Source organism: Clarias gariepinus, chromosome 17 (genome assembly GCF_024256425.1).
Source record: "Clarias gariepinus isolate MV-2021 ecotype Netherlands chromosome 17, CGAR_prim_01v2, whole genome shotgun sequence".
Taxonomy (NCBI): Eukaryota; Metazoa; Chordata; class Actinopteri; order Siluriformes; family Clariidae; genus Clarias; species Clarias gariepinus.
In genome coordinates this window covers 20,224,683-20,247,706 of record NC_071116.1, presented here as the reverse complement: position 1 = coordinate 20,247,706, position 23,024 = coordinate 20,224,683, and the positions used below count along the sequence as shown (strand labels likewise).

The window sequence follows — 23,024 nt, the reverse complement described above, 5'->3', positions numbered from 1 at the left end:
GGTTGACACAACACATCTGGGGTCTTTTCCGTTGTCTCACAAAAGATGTATCTAAGAACCAAAGACAGCATGTTTATCCTAGAGACTTAATCAGCAGCCCTGTGGTGGCTGTGCGCTTCTGTCTAGTCTCTTGGTTAACATTCGCTGATCACATATACAGTAAATTCCCCTTTCCTATAGCTCAATAGCTCAAATCATGGAAAATATAAAAAGTGGATAAATCCTTCTTCTCAGGGTCTCAGAAAAGGCAAGGACTTTAAATGTTACAAACGCTGATTCTTCTTTTGACCTTTTATTTATTGGAGTCACATCCTGTAGAAAGACAGGCTTTTCATAGACTTAGTTCTGATCTCACCAGAAGAGCCACATCTTCCAGTTTAGCTTCTCTCACCATCTGCCTTGGCAACAACTCACACACATACACGAGCTACTCCAAAACACTTTCCTCAGTATTGTTCTACTAGAAATCAGTGATCTGAAGGCAGAGAGAACACTTTTACTGCAGATAGAGAGAGAGAGAGAGAGAGAGAAAGAGAGAGAGAGAGAGAGACAGAAAGAAAGCGCGCATTTGAACATGAGTCATCATCATTCCCTATTAAAGCCATTATAAACTTCCACTGTGCGTATGTGTGTGCATGCATGTGTGCTTGTATGTGTGTGTGAGGCAAAATAAAAAAAATAAAAAAAATAAATCAAGACTCACAGCAGGCTGGAAAAAGGAGAGGAAAAAAAAGAAAGAGGAAAGAAACAGTCCTTCTATTGTTTTTTTTCTGCCAGTTTGGTCTCTAATGATGCATCTTAAAACCCTAGAGCCTCATGACTGCCTTTTCTCTCCTTAATGATAGGCATATACTCATCTTACTGTGTGCTTAAAAAAAAAAAAAAATATATATATATATATATATATACACCGTTATTTTTTCCCCATCCATGCTGGTTTTATGATCGAATTAATCATACTCATACAAACTGCTCATACACCTGCGGTTGATACCAATTGATGAAGGAATGTAATTTATCTAATTGTTGCACTAAAAAATGGACAACAATAATCTGAACATCTTTCATGATTAATATCATCAATTAACACGAACCAAACTTTAAACAGTGTTCTAAGAAAGCCTTTTATTATACTACAAGTAACCTGATAAAACATTGTAAAAAAAAAAAAATCTCAGCACAAGGAGTTCACTGCTGGAGGCACAAAGACAAACTATTTGCTACAGCAAAGGCTTGCTAAGCGAGATAAACTGTCTACAGACTGTGCAAGGTGATGTAAAATACCTCACCTAACTGGTATATTGATCGCTGCTATCAGTCATTAGCAGCATTTATGTGAATAAAATATATTCAGTCCCCTAGAAATCGTTCTGATTAAAGATTTCAGCTGAACTGTTTACATAGATGCTGATCTGATTTGATGTGAGTTTGCATGCACAAAGCGTATAAACAGGATATCATTTTTGTGAAGCCTTTTGTTAGGATCTTTACTACATGGAAAATTTAAGCCAATCGAAGACTCTTCTTCCTCCAAAGACCTGGAGCCAGTAGACAGAAGGGCAAAGTAAAGACTGATGGGGGAGAGAGTTGCTCTTACTGAGGTTACTGATCAGGAACAGAAGCAGAATTTCCATTGCAGAAACTCATCAGAGCACCTAATGCTACAAACATTACACTTAATCAGACTGTTACTCTTTTGTCGAAATAAATACGCACACACAGTCAAATGTATGGTTTGATCCTGTTTTCCTGGGTTTCATCATGGTGCTTGATGGGTTTTGCAAATGCACTGTTCTTGCAAGAACTGTTCCAGAATAGATGACCTTTGTATCTTAAAATAACAACAGTCTGTTGTTGTTAATTAATTACCTTATTCCATATGTGTTATTTCTTACTTTTGAAATCTGCAATATTGTTCTAGAACGTAGAAAATAAATCACTAAACAAAAACATTTGAATTAGTATATAGAGTAGTATATTGTATTATAATATTATAGCATATTTTCACAAGAGAGAGAAACGGTCGGATCGAGTGTTTATGTGACTAATGTTTACACCGCTAGAAAATTCAGTCCGATCGGACATGGTTACGTGAAGCATTGTATTTCTGACTGGGCTGTTTGTTTATTTATTAAAAATGAGCGTTAATGTCAAACATAAAAAGCAACTAGCAAGAATTCTTAAGAACTACTACAATAGTGAAGTGACGTTTGAATCATTTTAGTGAATGAACAAATCTTTTTTTGAGTCATTTGGTTAATTTCTTTCTTTTGATCAGAAATAAAACAAAATTTAGCATGATGAACAGAATGAGCAGCTCACCTCTCATATCTTCTGGTCCAAATCATTCGTTATTTTGACTCTATTGCACTGAATAGCGTCCAGGGGAGTCACGTGACAAAAAACCGAATGACTAGAAGAGTCATTAAGAAGAACCGATCAGTTCTGTTTCCTGTGTATTGCAATGCATACTGTAGCGTCTATGGGAGTCACGTGACAAAAGAACGAAAGATTCGGACTAAAAGTACTCATTTTGTTTCCTGTACATGCGAGTATATAAGCGTCTACACACACACACACAGGTTTTGAGATGCTCTGCACATGCGCGCCCAGTAGAAAATTAACAATTCACTCTCTGAGACTACTCCTTCTTCTGAGACACGTTAATTACACGTTTAAAAAGAGCAAATCCATCATATAGAGATAAGCAACAGATAAACTCATAAAATAAAAAAAAGAGAAACAGAGTGGTGGGCTGTGTATGCTTATTTGCACCTCTTTTCTAAATCCAGATGTGTGAGATACCAGGAGACTCAGATGCTTCACTCTACCCCGTTCTAATTAGGTTGAAGTAATAAGGCATGCATCATCAGGGGAAGTAACAAACCTCACTGATATTTCGGTCGCAGCAGAAATACGAGGTAAATCCGCACAGAACAGTGCTGCTTGTTTACCTGAGAAGCAGCTTCGGTGAGGCCACACAGGGCTTTGGAGGCAGAGCTGACGGCGTCTCCGAACTCGGGCAGGTTGCTGTTCTTTGCGTTGTGGGAGATCCCAGCCATGGCTTCACCCAAAACCTGCGGACCAAACGGCACGCTGTCACGCATATGAACAAAAATACTACAACAAGCAGGAAGTGGAAGGACTTGCTGTGCACCTTGGAGTTTTCCATCACACTGTCGATGCAGTCAAAGTAGCCCATGTCATTCACTGCCTCAGTTGGGTTCTCCAGCATGCCCCGCACCGTCTATACACACACACACACACACACACACACACACACACACACAGATACACACAGATACACACAGATACACACAATTTAGTTAAAAAAACACCCATGATCGTGCACAAAAACTAAGTTAACGTAAATGAAAATACAAGTGTCTATCATAATAAATTGCTGCAGTTTCTATGTTTCTACATGTATAGTTTTATAAAGGAAGAGATTAGAGCACTTACATGTAGTGGTATAAAACAAACATTATCATAGCCAATTAGCCTTATTTAATTATGAATGATGTTTAATATCATAATAGTGCACAGAAGAGCATTATAAGGAAGCGCTGGTATATATTTCTATTGCGTTTAAGCAAAACAACAATAGTGACTGATGCATTACCCGTACCTGTTGCATAAGTGCAGATAGAGATGAAAGCTCTAAATGCTTTAAAGTTAGTTTAATCTCTAGGCATCGCATGTTGCATAAACTCTTATGGAAAAAAGCCAGCATTCCCACGGATTAAGTAGTAGCTACAAAAACACAGCATTTTTTTAACCATATACTCACTCATGCCACTGAGTAAATCTGTAATGCAACAAACTCAGCTACTCAGTTGAAGTAACAGTTCAACCGTGGGCCATTAAACCCAAGGTAATGTGACAAATTAGACAAGTTGTATTGCAGAGAATATTGCCTGGTTTGTGCCACAGCACACCTTGTTTAAATCCCTATACAGTCTTATCTCTATACACTTCCCACCACAGTGTCAGTAAATATGATAGTTTCCTGCTATATGACATGAATGACCATTCAGTGACCACTCGAAAACAACTTTCTTAACCTTCCGCTAGCCCGAGTCACACAAATGAACTAAACAGAAAAAGAAAGAAAAAAAAAACTCCACAAATGTGAAATTAGAGAAATACCTCGAGTTCCCTTAGCGCGTTGTCACATTCCTTCTGACCCGGTGCTTGCTGTGTACACATGGTGATCAGCTGGTTGATGCTGTCAGTCACGGCACTGTTCAAACCGACAGAGAAAGACGGAGATGTAAGAGATATGAGATACGCATGAGATGAGGGAGAGAGAGGGAATGTGTGGGAGAAGGAGGGAGAGTTAGAGACATGGCGATGAGGAAAACACAGAGATTGGGGAGAGAGAGAGAGAGAGAGGGAAAGATACGGGAGTATAGAAACACAGTCCGCCCACACACGTTACCACGCACTAGCTTCTAGCTCGCTCTCTTGCTCTTACTCTCTGTATGTGTGTCTGTGTGTGTGTGTGTGTGTGTGTGTGTGTGTGTGTGTGTGTGTGTGTGTGTGTGTGAGAGTGAGAGAGTGTGTGACTCAGCTAAGCTCTTGAGTGGCAGTATAGGAGTTCGGTAGTTCTGGCTCAAAAAGGCCAGTCAAACCCACTCACACACACATGCATGTTACATAATTGTTCCCTTTTCCTTTTAAATGTATAAAGTCAAAAAGACAGGACTTAAAGAATGAAAAGAAGTGACTTTTTGGAGCATGTTGGAAGCGAGTGTCGATTTACAAGCCACTGAGATTTATGCCAGTACCCATTTATACAATTTCAGCTTTGAACTGGAAAAATTTGCATGCAGCATGTGATGTTATTAGCTACGGTGTATAAATGACGCTGTAAGGAGAAAAACAGTGGGGCGTGGAAAAGGCGATAATCTGGCATGGTGATTCCATGGATAATGACAATTCAGCTCTGGGGTTCGTTATGAGGGTCTATATACTGTACACACAAATATAAGATGCAAAGGTTTTACTGCCACAGGCTGCAAAGTGGCGATACGATTAAAAAAATTGGTGATTTATGTAACAACCTCAAGCAGCAAACTCATTTCCACCCTCGTCTGTTCCAAACAATGAATGAGTCATAGGTCACTATATGGCAGAACAAACAAGCCACTGAAACTGGTCGGGTACAGGGACCGGGGACTGTAAATAACAGACAAAAACTTGCCAAAATGGGAGACATAAAGGTACTTCGTGAATACTGGAGAACTATTCTTCAAGACTTCCCCCAGTAAAAGTACAAGGAAATCTGTCTCTTAGAAAGCAAAATATGAAAAAAAATTAGTAATATATATATTTTTTATCTATCCATCTAGATACGATAAGGGCATTTAAAGGGCCATGACTAGCAAAGAAATGTAAAACTAACATGTGCTGCTTATTTTGGACAATTGTTTAAACCATATTTTTTTGGAACAGATTTTTTTTTGGGGGGGTTGAAAGCATGCAATCACCACAGAAAATCATACACATTCACAAGTATACAGGTCCTCTACTAATCATGCAAAAACAAATTCAAAAACATAAATTGCTAATAGGAAAAAACATAAAAATTATCACAAAAACAGCCTTTTTCCATCTTAGAAATATTGCCAAACTTAGGAGTATCCTATCCGTATCTGATGCAGAAAAGCTAGTTCATGCATTCATGACCTCCAGACTGGACTATTGTAATGCATTACTAGGTGGTTGTCCTGCATCCTCAATAAACAAGCTACAGTTAGTCCAAAATGCAGCCGCCAGGGTTCTCACTAGATCCAGAAAATATGATCATATAACACCTATATTATCATCCCTGCACTGGCTACCTGTTCAATTTAGAATTAATTACAAAATAGTACTACTTACATACAAGGCTTTAAATGGTTTAGCTCCCTCATACCTAACCAGTCTTTTGATACGCTATAATCCACCACGCTCCTTAAGATCACAAAACTCCGGACTTCTGGTAATTCCCAGAATTTTAAAATCTACAAAAGGGGGCAGGGCATTTTCATATTTGGCTCCAAAGCTTTGGAATAGCCTTCCAGACACTGTTCGGGGAGCAGACACGGTTTCCCAATTCAAAAGTAGGCTCAAGACGCATCTCTTTAATCTGGCATACGCGTAACACATCCCATAACCTCATACTCCAGTACACCTATCCTGAATGGCAACTACGCTAATTCTCTCCATCTTTTCTGTATTTTTCTACCCATCCTGAGACATCTGGAGATTGTGCCAGCTTCAGTAGACAAAGGCCAACCCTGCGAGGTTTCTAAAGCATCTTGAGAAGGACCTGCTCCAGCTAGATTCTGCTTTATGATGGCTGGAGCTACACATCCTGCTCCTGTGCTTCCAGTGATCTGACCCCATCTGCCCTCTGCACCTACTGCTGAACTGAATCTACACAACTTCTGATATATTGAACTTTCACCTGCATAACACACTTGATGTTATTTCTATCTGTTATCACCCAGATGAGGATGGGTTCCCTGTTGAGTCTGGTTCCTCTCAAGGTTTCTTCCTATTGCCATCTCAGGGAGTTTTTCCTTGCCACTGTCGCCGTCACCCTTGGTTTGCTCATCAGAGACATTTCATTCATCTTTCATTCATTTAATTATTATCTAGACACATTTTTCTCACACATACACACTTCCAAATATTTTCTTTTCTTTTCTTTCTTAAAAAAAAAAAAAAAAATCTTTCATTTTTTTCTTGTGAAGCTGCTTTGGGACAATGACCATTGTTAAAAGCGCTATATAAATAAAATTGAATTGAATTGAATTAAAAAGGCAAAGTCTAGAATTATTAAAACTCTCTCTCTCTTTTTTATACCCAGAATAAGTTGATTATTAAAATGCAATAAAAACTAGTTTCTTTAGTGGGTTCTGTTTAGTTCAGGGTTTTGTTTACAAACATTACTTTTCCCACTCACCAGAACAGAGCCGCTCAGCCATTCCTTAAAAGCTGACCCACAAGGCATATATGATATTAACTTAACAGCTGGTGTTGGTTGGGCTTCATTGCAACTGCAATCTAATTTACAGACAGCAAAATCATCTAAAATTATAAACAGCTTTTTTAAACAAAAGTTACTTGATAGGATAGTGTGACAAACACCAGACAATATAATCAAGAGAGACTTCGGAGACTAACAGAAATGAAGTCTTGGATATCAGTTCTGGTCCGAGTGAGTAAAATAAATGTGTGCAGAGAGACGGAAGTCTGAGAGACAGAATAAGGGCAGAAATAATGTATGGGGTTCTAACCGTGCTGCAGCAGCCAGTTGGTTCTTCAAGTTGGGGGAATTGGGGTCAGTAGACAGAGCCTTGGCTGCCAATAGCAGCTTGCTGGATGACATAGAAATGGTCTTCAGGTTGGTTACTACCTGAGTCTGGTCTTCTTTAGACTGCACAAAGAGAAAAACAATTAAATCGTCAAATAACATATAGAGATCTTAGCATAAACAACATTAACTGGAGCAAGTTTATCTGTCCACCTACCTGAGATTGTCCGGCCATGTCCACTCCAGCCTCCAGGAAGTGGCTGAAGTCTTGGCTGAACTTGCCCGATGCCTTGGCCAGGTCCTGCGTGGTGCCGCGTGATGCCTGGACCAGCTCGTTGGCAGACTGGTTGAGCCCGGCAGCTGCCTGGTTTAGGTTCGCCTGAGCTTCCTGGAAGCTCTTCGCACTAGCAGGGAACTGAAAAATGTGGGAGTGAGGTGTTACATTAAATACAACTAGACAGAGTCCTGATTAGAATTCTTTGTGTTTCATTTCACACTGTAGTGCATTTATACTGTATAATATACTGTTTGTACTGTGTACAGTACACTGGGTCAACATGTACCTTCATCTAAAACATGTAAATCTCTGGTTTAAACCTACAGCATTGGTTTGTGGTTGGAGCGTGATGCCAGGTGTAGACAGAAAGGTGTACATCTAGCAATAACTACAGGTACTGTACTATTGACACATGGCAGCTGTGACTTCAGTCTGGGTCACCTTAAATTTCTTGTTGAAATTTTCTTTCACTATTGTGAACAGGTGTCTCAAACAAAAACATTACATTAAAAGGTTGAGGTGTTTCGGGAAACTAGTAAGGATGTCACCAGGATGCCCCCCTAGGGAGTTGTTCTTGGCACAACCAGCTGGATGAAGGCGACGAGGCAGACCAAGGATTAGGTGAAGAGATTATATCTCCACACTGGCCTGGGAACGCCTTGGGATTCCCCAGTCAAAATTAGCTGAGGTGGCTGGGGAAGGGGAAGTTTGGGGTTCCCTGCTGGAACTGCTCCCTCTGCGACCCGATTTTGGATAAGCAGTTGAAGATAGAAGGATGGACGTTAAAAGGTGTTAAAACTAGTTTTCAAATTTTTTTTTAACTGTTTTCTTTTTTTTTTTGCAATATAGGTCTGCAAAAGACTTTCAGGTGTGCTTAGAATGAAAAGTTTTAGAAATTCAATAAACGTATCAGGAAAATCAATCAGTGTTAATCATAATTATAAGGAGAGCAGCAGATCACAAAACTCATGATTCGGATTTCATCATGGTGTTGAGTCATGGACTATCATTTTGGGGGGAGAAAAATATTTCTATTTTTTACATATTAAATTTAATTGAAAACAACAAATTAATTTTAAAATAAAATAATATATTATATATATTTTATTATTTAAATGCAATTCATAACATTGTGTGGGGCAGGAGGATTCTTATTTTTTTTGCTGTTGATTTGAATTTTTTTTTAAATCATCTGCAAAATGCATCTTGGGCAGGTAATAAACGATCAGGCTAATTTTAGTAAAACAAAGTACAGTATTGTGCATATAAACCTGAGCTACGGTATGAGTTCTCCTACTGATTTTTGGGTTGTTTTTTATTGTAGTGGGCACAAGTTCAGCACTTTCTAGCACAACGTTTCTCTAGGTAAAAATGCCCTGATATATAACACAATACTGTGGCAGTCATGGTTATACTTTGCCAAACATGCCAAAGTATGGGGGGGTATCAACTCTGATCCATTACATCACTGTAATTACACTACGGGAATACTTATAGTACAAAAGTATACGATTTGAGGCAGCGCTCTAGTATGTTCGGGTTACGTTAGTTAAGCATTTAAAGCGATTTAAATGCCACATAAGAAGATGAAGCTGTGCTCACCTGATCAGAAAGCAGTTTTTTGCTGGCCTCTCCCACATTCCTGATGGCATTATCCACATCTCTCTGTCCGGGAAGGCAGTTAACACAGCGGTTCAGAGCCTGAGACACAGCCTTGGCCACCTGAATGAACACACATAACACACGCACACCAGCAATTATCATTTGTTCTAATAGAGCACTAATCATAGATTACTTGAAAAAGAAAACATTTATCTTTTCAGATAAGTGAGCGCTCTGATGCAACCAGCAACATTACCAAGTCTGATGTTAGCAATTAAAGGGAGGTTTTGTTCCTAAATATAAACCAGCTCCTCTAGAATGTTAGACTCTGCTACGCATACTGTATGTCTGCTATGTATTGCATGTCTAACCTGGGCGAGACGCTGCTGGCTGTCTGGGTCTCCAGGTTTGGCGATAGCTCTCTTGGTCTCTTCGATGAGGTTGCCTGATTTGTCGAGGACGTCACCGGCACAGTCCAGCATTGCGCCGCGTGCCTGTGGGTCCTCTGTGGTGGCAGCCACACCACGGGCTGCAGAGGCGAGGGAACGGAGAGCCTGAGCCACGTCACGTGCTGCCATGCCTATAAAAAAAGCGTACAGCCATTATGTTCAGTTAAATACTTTTACACTGAGGAATACATTGTTGGTTTGATACCTTCCAACAAGAAATCCACATTTATTCCAGGCTCTTTGGAGCCTATCGCAGGAGACTTAGGGCACAAGGCAGGGTACACTAATCCATCACCAGGTACATGTACAGTACATACACACACTCACCCACAACGGGCAATTTGGGAACACCAATTAGCCTAATCTGCAGGTCTTTGGACTGTGGGAGGAAACCGGAGGAATCCCACTAAGCATGAAGAGAACATGCAAACTCCAGACGGGAATTGAACCTGGACCCAGGAGGTGCAAGGCGACAGTGCTAACCACTACACCCCTGTGCCACTCTTGTTCATGGTATTAACTTAGTAAGGTTTTTTTTAATGACACAGTAAATCTCTTGGGGTGATATTTATCTTATAAATAGAGTGACATTTTCTTATCTGACTAATCTGCACACTCAAATGACTTGTATAGATTTCTAAGATTCATCACATTCTGTAATGTTTAGGATGACTTTAAATCACTATGGATAGGGGGTGCTGTAGGACACCTAAAGAAAAATGTGTAGCCCTGAGTAGACTATTCAGTATCCAGCATAGTGCATTAATTGATCTTGACTTTAAGAGCAACTGCACTGATAGAATCCTTACCGGTGTAATTCTCATTGCCCTGTGTAGCTTCACTCAGTAGCTGTGCAACAGCAGAGCTCACTGCCTTGGTGTTGGAGCCCAGGTCCTGAGAGCACTTCTCCAGCTGATACACACACAGAAGACGTCAACTTACTGATGAAAATTGTGTCAGTGTTTGTTTTTAGATATTTTTTCATCACGCTCACAATACGTGTTAGGATACAGACAGGTCTCATTCATCTGTTTCTCAGTCTTAATGCTTGATAACTTATAACTACATATTTAATGTCATCAGTGCTGACTGCATTACTCATCCTCAAAAAACTGCAGCACAGATAAACAGTCAATAACTAGCTGAAAGGAAATCCTCCAACGGCTGCAGCTAAGTGTGTGTTGTTGCTGCTGCTCATGTGACAGGAAGTGTGTGACAGAGTGGTGACAGAGCATGGGAGCCTGTTACAAATGCTGCACTGTAAACTGGGGACGAGATGATAAACGCTTAACAGCAAGAGACAACAGAAATATGGTCTCTCTCTTTCACTTTCTGTTTATCGTCTTTTTTTTATGTCCCCCCCCCCTCCCCCATCAAAGTCCTGTACCACAGATATATCATCTTCATTTATTTAGCTCTCTATGCATAAAATTAAGCGATGGTGTGTATAGTTTAAACAGTGAGAACAGGATGAATACCGTCTCTCCAGGAAGGGGTCTGAGTTTCCCTTCGGCTGCTGCGGCTTTAGCCTCCTGCATATCTTTCTCCAAACCCCTCACAGCGTTCAGGGCGTTATCAATTTCCAAAGGACCGCAGGCTTCCTGAGCCTGGGGGGGGGGGAAAAACAGTGGACTTGAAGTTGCAGTAATTCATAAAGTAAAGTGTTGTTCAGATGGACCAAGGAAATGTGAAAACAAAAGTGTGGTCCTTGGAAAAGAAGAGAAATATCACTCACAGACAAATACACATTTGTATTCGCATTACCTTTTGAGCAGCTGTGCGGAGTTCAGCCAACGCACTGGCCAGATTTTTGGCACACTGACTGAGCTGCATGGCAGAGGCCTGGTCGCCAATAGTGGGCACTGTAGCCTTGGCTGCGGTCACCATCTTGGCTCCAGGCTAAAAGTGAGAAAAACAGACACCATGAGCCAAGATGTCCGCTTGCGGACGCACTTCAATAAAATAAGGACAGGCTCTTGGAGGAAAAGACTAAGCAGCGCAAAAAACCTGAAGGAAGTTCTGGCTGGCTCCGATTAGGGCGAGCTGAGCGCTGGGGCTGTCTGGCTGCGCCTGGCTGCCTCTTACTCCCTGCACCAGCTGAGGGATCTGGTCCGCCACCCCCTGTCGATCAAATACTTGTGTCAGAAATACATCATGGAAAGTTGCACTTGTGTTACACATTACTTATGCACGATTAGATGCTAATACACTGAAGTATGCAGTCTTACAAACCTAACAATTACAATATGCAGACTGAAAAGAAATGTAAGCGTCTCAGCGACTTTACTTTCCTACTGTATATGGCCCGGTTTACCTGATCTTAGAAATGCATGTCTGGAGATGTAATTGTGGTATTCTGTAAACTTTGACCTCGTCATGATCCTGCAAAGACAGGAAATTACCTTGCAGCTCTGTACAAGTTGTTGCTGTGCAGCAGGGTTCTTGTTTGATGAGGCGGCGTGCTGGGCGGCTGCTATGGTCTGCGTTGCGGCTGCGGCGGCCTGCTTTGCAGCGTTCTGCAGGAAATTAAGAATTACAACATGAAACCTTACATCAGAGACATGTTTACCATAAGCCAGCGCTACAGTCATTTGATGAGAACAATGCAAAGGCAGTGGCGTAGAACTACACAACAGCGCAAGATGCGATGAAGGTGCGATGAAATCACAGTCTTTGTGACTATTTGTTTAAGATTATCTGTTCATGCAGGTTTTTTTTTAAGTTGAAATCTCACACAAATGAGAATGAGTGGAAACAGCATTAATATAACACTGCTCCATTTAAATTACGCATAAAAATACTATAATGTCACAATCTGTTCTATTTTTTGTGCCAAATAAATGCTATGAAAACTCTCTCCTCAGGGCGTTTAATTTAACACAAAATGCCGCTTCCTCATTTGGGATTTTGAAGTACTTGCTTCACTGTTCAAACATGTATCTTCTGGTAATTTGGCTGTTCTTGTTAACATCCACATAAAACTTCCAGCACACTGATTTTACAGAAGCAAAGGTTTTTTTTTTTATTGCAAGATTAGTACATTCTGTGTCTTTTGCTCTTGCATGCTGATAAGAAAAAGCAAAAATTAAAACAATGTCAATGTTAAGGCATATCCTCTCATGTCAGCTCCTTTGTTCCCAGACACGTCCTGATCAGTTACATAAAGCATGTCTTAAATAAATCAAACAGTCTGAGGTTTGATTAACCAGTTTTTATGTCTGGTTTTTTCTTTAGTTCTATATTACGGTTAGCATCGTTTACACCCAGCATAAATGTGTACTAATGAATTTCCATCGTGTTTTTATTCAGAAATATTTGCATTCCTGCCTTTTTCAATATAAGCCCATGTAAAAAAATCAGAATATGACAATGTGTCTTAAGCCTTGGGAGTAAATAATCATCTCTACAAAATTGATAATCATATCATGTAGTAGATAATCTGTCTGTGATAATACACTTCATCCATGCAGGTCTTAGCTTATGTTTATGTTTAATTGGACGTGGTAATTTTAAGAAAAATGGAGATTGGACAGAAGCAAAGTGTTACAGGTGAGCTGATTAAGACTTATTGGTCATAAATGGAATTGGGATAAGACCATGTTTTTTTGGGAGGAACAAAATTACATTACAGATGACACTGATATACATTTGGTTTGGTGTTATATTTGTGTTTACCTCCAGCTTGTTGACAAGTCTCTTTTTGATGGCATTCTGTGCTGCTGCATTGGTGGCCATGCGCAGGCCCTCAGCAGCCTCACGCAACTTCTGCTGCTGCTCCTCACTGTCTGGGTTAGCGGCAGCACCCTGCGTTCACACACACACACACACACACACACACACACACACACACACACACACACACACACATTATTGCGGTTATTTACTTTAGTGTGTGATATTGATTTATAGACAAGCACCAATCAAATTCATGAAATACAGATGTACATGTGAAACCAATTCGCCAATAATTCAATTCTACCTAAAAAACTTTAATTCCCCATTAAATCTGGATTTTATTAACAAGCTTTTACCCTACCACGTCTCTAGCTGTCTTAAAAAACTTAACAGGATTGGACTTGTAAGTCATTCTTTCATTAAACGTGCTTTGGTAAGAAAACATCTGCTCTGCATCCATAAATCCTTAGCTCTGGATGTAGTCATACAAACAGCACCCTTTATCTCGGGTCACGCACCTTGGCAGCTTCCACCATCTTGGCAGTTGCATCAGCAAGAAGCTTCGCAGCTGAGAGCAGTTTACGGGAATTTTCCAGGTCTGTTTCTCCCTCTGCGTCTGCTTTAATGGCGTTGACCAGGTCGGAGGTGGCCTGGGCCAGGATCCGAGCCTGTCTCACCATCTCACCTTCACAAATCATCGGGAAGAGAGAGAGAGCTTAGTCTGAGTACTGCAGTTAAAATATATAAAATACAACTCCAGTTTATAATTTTTTAAAAGTGTTTCTAGACTCATAACAAGCCAATATATTTACGCAAGTTTACATTTTCGTGGACCAGAAATTAGCCACACAGAGTTGATCAGATTTGCCCCAATTCCTTAAACAACATCTGTGTGCATACACAATGTCAATGTCTGTCAGTGTCTCGAAGGCAAACAGATAGACCTAAAATTACACTGGAGGTAACAACCACAACTATCATCTAAACTTCATTAGGTTTCTCTTTACTAGGTGATATATTTCCACAAACATCTCCCTCGGCACACCTGCATCTCCCATGGAGCTGAAGATGTTCTCAGTTACATCCAGAATGCGGTCGGTGGCCTCTCCATGGCGCCCGATCGGCTGGCCTCCGCTGGCGTACTGCTTGATGTGCTGCAGCAGCTCGTTAAGGGCCTGGGTGACACCTGTGGCAGCCGCACCCACTTGTTTCAGCAGCTGCTCGTCATTGGTGGCCCCTTGGGATGCCTCTACGCAGCCTTCAACCGATTTAGCCACCAGTTTCCCTGCCTCGATCAGCTGCTCCTGACATACTGGGGAACTGATGGTAGGAGCCACAACCTGGAGACGCACACAGAAGCATCTGGCTCAATCAGTGTTTCTGTCCAATGGAATTATATCTCCAAGTGCCTGAAGCCACAATGAAGCATGACTGCACAAACCATAAAATTTGAGTATTAAATGAGTTGGAAAGATGGTGTAAGTAGTCTGACTGTCTGCGGTCTTCCTGTGTACGAGTATGATTTTTTTTTTTTCCCCTCACCCGAGTGCATGCCACCAGCTGAGATGTGGAAAGGGCACACTGTGTGGCAGCAGCGATGACACGGTTTTGCTGGGCCGAGTCTTCTGTCTTCTGGGCCACGTTCTTTGCCTTCAGCACCAGAGTTGCTGCTGCTGTAGCCACAGCTTTAGCCAGCTTCATTAGCATGTCCTGCAAGAACCAACACATGCACACATTATTAGTCTTCTGTACAGATAGCACTGATTAGTTTCACACAGGCGGGAGTTTAAATGGGCTTTTTGATTGACATGTTTAGATTATGATGATCGAGTTGGTCAACACAACTGCAAATTAAGCCAATTGTGTGATATTGGTATACATTATTAACAAAAACAACTCAAATATAGTAGGCACTGTCATTTTCACCAGTCTATCATCTAAATTACAGTAGACAGATTATCCAGTGTTAAAGATATCAAACAGCCCATCAGTTTAGGGTTCCATGCCCAAAACGTATAACTAGTCTAGAACGCCCGAGTCCTATTGCTAGAGGCTGTTTGAACTGGCTGAAAACAGTCCCATGTCCAAAGTTGGTGGGAGTTGTGGGTCTACATTTTCTATTTACTGTTTACAAAGTCTAGGATGCCATAGATAACAGAATGTAATAAAAGCATGTTACTGAAAAGTAAACCAAGGTCCAAAAATTATAAATGAAGAATCCAAGACTGACAGATGCATCTATTGGGCACTTTGAATTCTTTTCATAAGGCTGTCTCTGCACAGATACACAACAATGGCATGTCATAAGGTTATGTTAAAAACGAGTAGGGAGCTCTCCCGATATTTACTGTGGATGAAAATGCCATATTTATCAAAGAATAGAAGTGCAGTTCCTGGGAGAAAAAAGGTAAACAGCTAAAATATTCATTCGATCGATTCTAAAGTAAAAAGACTATTTTAATGAAATGAGAACTCAGAAGATAGGAGCTGTCTCAGCTTACAAATATCAATAATAACAACAGCAGCAGCATATAAAGTGCTATTACTAACAGTAGCAGCAGTAACTATTACATGGGCTTCAACTGTCACTCAACTCAAAACACAAAACACACAAAAATCCTACTAAATAAACAGACTACCAATGCAAAAATACAGAAAACCACTCTGATATTAATATTTAAATATACTTTTATCGTGGGTGACTAATGCACACTAAGGTTCTCTACTCGTAAAATATGATTTAGGTAATAGAATACTTTTTACCTGTACCTTCTTCAAAAAAGATTGTTATTCCTACAGACAGTACAACTGTTGCTGATTTACATATTTTGTGTGTGCAAATTACATCTACAGTATAAACTAGACAATTAGAGAGACCCCACACCAGATGTTTTCACCCAACGATTATAAAAAGAAGGAACAGACTGGATGTTCAAATTATAAATGTTTAAAGTAGTGTTGCACAAAACTGATAAATATTATACCGATACACATTGAGATGTGAACAAAAGTTGTAAGAATATTACATGTATTTTAATATATGTGTATATATTGAACATTTTATAATAACACTATCAAAGCATGCACCAAAAAAAAAAAAAAACTCATGAAATTTCTGATTTAATCAATCATTACTTTTTAAAACATGGTTTGCTTGTTCATGGTTTGCTTGGCAGGCTTTGGAAGAGTGATAAACAACCAGTATATTGTGCAACATTACTTTAACCTCACAAGTAATTTACTTCCTGGTTTTGATTAAAAAAAAAAAAAAAAAAAAAAAAACTTCTGGCTGAAACTGAATCTCAAGAAAACAAGGAAGTAAACGTTCTCTAAATTGTTGACCTAAGTTATATAATATGTAGCTCTCATTATGATTAAGAGTGATCTTCAGCTAGGGTTACTAAATGTGATTAGGGAAGAATTAGTAAGATTGGCTGTTGAAAATGAATTACTCTTCTTCTGAGGACGTTTTTGTTACCAGCATTTGACTATAATGATGAATCCGTCGCGTGTGTCTGAATGATCCTCTGCCTAAGGACTGGTTAAAATCCATGACAAAGAAAATTCAGGTTAAATATAGTTATTTGAATGCTTTTGATTGATGTGTGTGTGTACATCTGTGAGTAAGTATCCCACCTGGAACTGCTGGTCAGCGTCGCTCTCTCCTATCTGTTGCAGCAGCTCTCCACTGGCCTGGCCCACGTTACCTGCAGCCTGCAGGAGGTTCTGTCGAGGCTGTGGAGGAAAACACTCATGTTCATGTTACATGTCTCGAGGTATTGACCGTTCGTTAAAGTGCTGAATCAGACACTTAGTGTTGTACCTCAGCGCTGGAAGGCTGGGCGGTCTTTAGCATGTCTGACACCGCGCAGGCGAGGTTACGGGCGGCGCCCAGGAGCTGCTGTCCGTTTCCACCCTCATCCTCCATCAGCGCCGCCAGCAACTTTACACCCTTGGACATTTCGGTCAGGTTGGAGGAGATGGTGGTCACCGCGCAGCCGACGGCCGTGTAATCCGTCTCTGCTGGATCTCCTATGAAACGTTATATATATATATATATATATATATATATATATATATATAAATATTCTAATTACATTCCAGGTGTACTTTGTGAACACTGGCACTAAAATACAGTAGCAAACAATATTCCAATATAAAAGCACTATTTACTTTAGTGTTTGAAGTAGCAAACACAAACTAGTGTGCGTGTATGTAGACTCACCTGCAGTGAGATTAACCATAGATGCAGTTCCTGCAGTAATAGCATCCACCTGAGAATGGATTTCATGTTTGGACTCGTCCATTTTGTTCTTCCTCCAGGCTTGAGAGGCCTTGCAAACAAAAAAAACAAAACAAAGACATAATTATGACTGTCACCAGAAATATTAATTAAAATAGCAATCTGTGCTGCGTGTAATGAGCACAATAAGAAGTATAATAATTTCTCTCACCGCATCAGTGCCCAGTGGTGGAAGGCTGTCGAAGTCAGTCAAAGAGGCCTGGGCTGCCTGCACTGCCTGCATACTGGAGTTAATTGTGCCTGTCAATGCCTGCTGAGCCGAAGTCTGCCAGGAGAAACGCATTTCAGGGTTTTACACTAGGTCTGTTAAAGCGATCTATAAACGCATTTTGATTTAATTTGGGTAAGAGTTTCAGCAGCTGAATGCACACATACTGAAACAGACTGCAAAAACTGCATAGTCCCAAGCTGACTTGCCTCCAGCTATCAATGTTTTCTAGTCTCTGATATTTATCTACATTTTTAATTTCTGTAGAAACCCAGAATATATGCAAAGATCTGCCATCTTTAACTTTCCTGCTTTCACAAAACAAATTATAAGGTTGAATATAAACTTGCTTCCTATTCACTATATACTCACTACAGTACATGGGTAAGAAAAAAAGTCCTACAGGCTCAGTAGCACAGAATTTAACTTTGCTACTTACACACTACGTGTATAAGATACAGATTTTACGAATTTCTTTATATTTAATTCTGATATACAATCAATACAAGAGTTTTTTTTTTCATGATGATGATTTCTGTCTCATATCTGAAAAATGAATGAAACAAATTCGAAAGACAACAGTCAGTGTTTAATTAGCTGTATCAAGTGCGTAACGTTCTGCTATAACCCATAGTGGGTTATCCGGCTGGGGAGCTCACCAGGGGTGGCATGTGTCCTGTGTGCATTTGGCCGCTGGTGATTTGCTGCTTGGCCTGGGGCATGGAGCCCATCTGGAAGCTCTCTGGACCTCCTGCACCTGGGCGCATGATGACTGGCAGAGCAACAGAGCCTGTCTCCACCCTTTCCACCTTATTGAACTGCTGCTGCAGCAGTGTCGATCTGTACGCGACACACACAAGGAAAGTTACAAATGCGATACGATGTTGCTTCAAACCAAACAAATATTATAAGTTAAGTCAGGGAGTATGCTGCAGTACATTATAATAATTATGGTGATAAAACACAAAAGATATAAGGGAGGAAAAAAAATGCTTGGAGAGTCATCAAAATGTATGCTCATTTAATTTACAATTGAATAGAACATCATTACATTAAATTTTGCATTCGCAAATCTGTTCATTCTGTCTTCCCTACGAAACACTAGCTGGTGCTGGGTAACTGCTTAAGGATTAAAAAAAAAAAAAAATTCTCTACCTCAGTTGCTTTAAATCTGGCATTTCTATGATCCTAAAATAAATTTAGCCATCACACATCAGGCAGAGTAGATGCCATGTACCATCATGCTTACTTTTTAGGTGAAACAGAATCCTCCAACATGGTGGACTCCTCATCTCCCTCCAATCCGAAGTGGTCTTTGCTCTTTTTCTGTAGACAGAGTTTACATGGTTACTTCCTGTGAGTTTTTCAATGTTACACATAACAGAAGCCTAAAAGAAGCACTTTGCTGTCAAGCTGTTCTACTTCCTAAGCATTCAGGTTTGTTGTGGAATTTCACTGTCTTCTGTGAACCAGAGGTGGTACCTTCACACAAACAAGCTACATAAACAATACCTTGTTCGGGGAAAGCCTTCGGGGGGAAAAAAAACTGACTGGAAAACCATCAGGTTTGTTACAGCCAATAAAAATATACAGTATTAATGTAGGATAAATACCACTATAGAAACGCTAATTCAAGAATGTCCTGTGTGTGTGTGTCATAACGCTACTAGTGAAAAAGTGACACCTGTTAACATATAGTGAACTAGTTAGCACAAAGTTAGTTTGAATATTTTAAAAGAAAAATAAAACAATCCGGCAGGCAGTGAAAAACAATGTGCAATATTTTCTATCCTGGAAGTAAATGTATTTATTTTTGCAAACAATGATGTATAAAAATGTCAAGAAAGTTGATGAATGAAGTATATAATTTTTATACAACACGAGAAATGTAAAACACCATATAAAAAGGAAAAAAATGTAACAAAACACACATGCCTACGACACACCCTCTGGCTTAAATGAATGTGTGTCAAATGGGTCATACATACATTCCAATGCATGAACTAGTTTATATATTAAATCAGGCAATACCCGGAATTTTTTTTTATTTTATTAAATGGCTGCCATTTCTAAAAGCACGGCACTGTAGAACCTCTCAGTGTAAAGTATACAAAATTTTCTCCAGCTTAATAAAAAATTATAAATCTTTAATCCACTGAGAGATGAAGAAACACTTAGACATCCAATGTAAAAGTATGGAATGTCCAGCCAACATAGATGAGAAAGCTAAATCATCTTTATGTGCAGACCTAAATGGTACTTAATCTTCTGGAGTACCAAATATAGCAATCAATCAATAGACACAGTTGCAACTGCACCCCATGTACTGGATAGTGGACATAATACTGAAAGAAAAGGAATTTCAGGAATAGTCAGGGTGAGTCTGGAATGGCTGCATTTGACCAATCGATGGTCTGCACTATTTTTAGCTCCAACCATATGTCCTGTCCTGGCTTATTTGGTATCTGGCCAAGATGAGCAACCAAGTCAACATGTGTATTAAAGTAGTATTGCTCACACGGCCCTACAGAAAGCAACACACAACTCAGAAATCAGAATCACGGCTTATTTCCCAAAATGCAGCGAGTGAGATGCATTAGTGCCAGTAACCTTTTTGAGGATGATGTCGATGTATCCAGCAATCAGCTGTGCGATCTGTTCTCCTTCAGTGGTCTGGACAGAGTAGTAGCCGTCTTGATAATCGCCAAAGTCCTAAAAAATATATATATAGCGTCCACAAGATAATTTATTTAGCTATCTTAGAAATTAAAACACTTCTATGATTCGTAAACTTCCTTTTTCTAATTGAATTTCATCTAATTATAACACTGTACATATTTTAATTCTGCTGCATAATGTATCATGAATATCTTTATTATTAAGGGGGAGTTATGATTTTTTTAAAGCGTATGTATTACAATGACTTGTTCAACATTCCCAAAACCAAAAGCAAGGAAATCCTTTACAGAATAACCCGCAGACGTGACCGCTGCCCACAGATAGCTTCTGTTCACACTGTGACGCTGCTTAGGAAAGATTATGAGCAGGCCACAGCCTTAATACTGAGTGCATTTCAAACTTTAAAGCCAGCTTCCAGCTCTTTGGTGAACTGCCAGGAAATAGTTTCCTGAAGATTTCCCTAGACTGTCGAAAAATAAAAATAAACATGCACATAGCCTCTTCTTTTTTTCATGATGTGAAAAGGACAAAAAAAAAAAAAAGTCCCTAGCAGGAAATTAGAACTATCGAGGATACGCCTCAGGAATCTCTAGCTTACTGTATCTTTCTCTTCCTCTTCTTTTTCTTCTTCTTCTTATGATTATTATAAACAGAACCCGTAGATCAGCAATTTTTTTCTTTTTCAGGGAAGAGAAAACTGTTAAACTATTGCATCTAAAGAATCTTGAACATTCTTTTGACCTTTAAATACTTTCTGTTCTTCATGTCCTGTGGATCAGAACTTGTTTATAGCCCCATTAAATAATTAGATGGGTCATAGGACACTTTGGCTCGGCATGAGATAATTCTTAAGGAAACATTTTCTTCTTAAACGATTAACAAAAACAAAACATTCAGGATTTACAGGGGGAAAAAAAAATACATACTATAAGGGAAAAAAATGGAAATCACATTTCTATGGGGGAAAACAAACAAAAATCACAGCAGGATTAAAATCTTTTACTCCACACTTACCAGGGTGAAGCTTTTAGGGGAGGCAGCCCAGCGCTTGATGTTTGTCAGGCTCCACTCCTGAATCACCTCCTTGGTCTTCTCGTCCACCCTCATCACGCTCTCCTTGGTGATGCCCAGCAGGCGAGGGACCAGCTTGTTTTTCCCTTTCATTTTTTCCTGCAGGGTGGAGACACACACACACACACACACACACACACACACACACACACACTCCATGGAGTCTTTTAACAGACTAAGTATTTCTAAACCATTTACAAGCAGGGAACTCTTTGGGTGTAAGTCTGCTATTATCCATCATTCAAAGAAGTTAAGTAATAAATTGGTTATTTTACCTTTACTAAGAAGAAGGACACTCCGTAGGTTTTGAGAGAGCGGGCCAGTTTGACGTAGCTGACTTTGGCTTCAATCTCAGTCATATTTTGGCAGTTCTTGTGCGCCTGATTGGTGGAAAGAAAACTCAGTCTAACATCCAAAAGCTCTTATTTCCATTCAGCATTAGTCAGAGTGCCAGGATGATCGGATATTTTCTATTAGACAATATGAATGATGTCCTGGGAGTGTGTGAACACTCCACACACATTATAGACATTGCAAATATTCCAAGTATAAAAGTATTAGGTTAATACACATTTTTTCAGTCTAACTATTAAAAAAGGCATATGCGGCTTCAGGCCCCTAGTGCTTTTATCATTTTTTTGAGAAAGCTCTACGGTGCCATTAAAAGAAATGGTTGGGGAACAATAAAAGATGCTGCTGCGATTTTTTTGAATTTGACTGAGTCTAGCTCATATGTTTTCAGTCTGTGCTTTCATCCATAGCTGAAGCACAGAAGAGGGGAGGCACAGCTGCCTGCAGCAGCCAATTCCCTGTGCACATGGTTATGCTTGACCCTACAGTGATCTCAAACCAGGGACATGCGTCAACAACCACTTACCTGGAAAATCTTCTTCTCGCCTTTGTTCTTTACATACTCTTTGGGTAAGAACTCCTTCAAACTAGAGGAGTATAAAAAAAATTAAGAATTACCATTAAAATTTTTGAACATTTAACACTAAATTATTATATTTAAGCGCTATTGCCTCAGACAAATGCTAAGCAGTCTCAACCATTTAGCCTTCAGTGGGGAACTCGTCAGGGGTGTCCTCTTAGCCTATTACTCTTTAAACTTGCCATTGAGCCACTAGCAATCGCATTCCGTAGTTGTAGGGACATATCTGAGGTTTGGAGGCAGGGAGAAGAACATAAAGTTTCTCTTTATGCAGATGATCTTCCACTTTTTATATCAAATCAAACTTCCTCACTGCCACATGTGCTGTCATTGCTTAGTGAATTTAGCTATTCTTTAGGATATAAATAAAATTTGCGCAAAAATGAACTGGTTCTGCTAAATAATACAGCACTAACAACAGAAATACACCATCTCCCTTTCTAGATAGTGAAAATGGATAGTGATTAGTTTACCCATCTTGGTATTACAATTACAAGGAAACTAACACCTTTTGAAAGACAAT

General features: G+C 39.7%; 1 protein-coding gene across 1 annotated transcript in view; it reads right to left on the bottom strand.

Annotated features, from left to right (window-relative positions):
* tln1 (talin 1) overlaps window positions 1-23,024 on the bottom strand; it is an 83,632-nt gene that overhangs the window by 20,068 nt on the left and 40,540 nt on the right. Inside the window, exons 9-34 of the mRNA XM_053476223.1 lie at window positions 22,448-22,508; window positions 21,846-21,950; window positions 21,514-21,669; window positions 20,431-20,532; window positions 19,070-19,146; window positions 18,480-18,660; window positions 17,764-17,877; window positions 17,535-17,643; window positions 17,133-17,341; window positions 16,946-17,044; window positions 14,852-15,019; window positions 14,355-14,649; window positions 13,828-13,994; window positions 13,310-13,438; window positions 12,037-12,150; window positions 11,642-11,755; window positions 11,399-11,533; window positions 11,113-11,241; window positions 10,444-10,546; window positions 9,557-9,765; window positions 9,186-9,305; window positions 7,524-7,721; window positions 7,290-7,429; window positions 4,150-4,243; window positions 3,158-3,247; window positions 2,955-3,077 (exon numbers count right to left, since the gene is read on the bottom strand). Coding sequence (XP_053332198.1) covers window positions 2,955-3,077; window positions 3,158-3,247; window positions 4,150-4,243; window positions 7,290-7,429; window positions 7,524-7,721; window positions 9,186-9,305; window positions 9,557-9,765; window positions 10,444-10,546; window positions 11,113-11,241; window positions 11,399-11,533; window positions 11,642-11,755; window positions 12,037-12,150; window positions 13,310-13,438; window positions 13,828-13,994; window positions 14,355-14,649; window positions 14,852-15,019; window positions 16,946-17,044; window positions 17,133-17,341; window positions 17,535-17,643; window positions 17,764-17,877; window positions 18,480-18,660; window positions 19,070-19,146; window positions 20,431-20,532; window positions 21,514-21,669; window positions 21,846-21,950; window positions 22,448-22,508 — 3,541 coding nt within the window. The remainder of the gene's footprint in view (window positions 1-2,954; window positions 3,078-3,157; window positions 3,248-4,149; window positions 4,244-7,289; window positions 7,430-7,523; window positions 7,722-9,185; window positions 9,306-9,556; window positions 9,766-10,443; window positions 10,547-11,112; window positions 11,242-11,398; window positions 11,534-11,641; window positions 11,756-12,036; window positions 12,151-13,309; window positions 13,439-13,827; window positions 13,995-14,354; window positions 14,650-14,851; window positions 15,020-16,945; window positions 17,045-17,132; window positions 17,342-17,534; window positions 17,644-17,763; window positions 17,878-18,479; window positions 18,661-19,069; window positions 19,147-20,430; window positions 20,533-21,513; window positions 21,670-21,845; window positions 21,951-22,447; window positions 22,509-23,024) is intronic.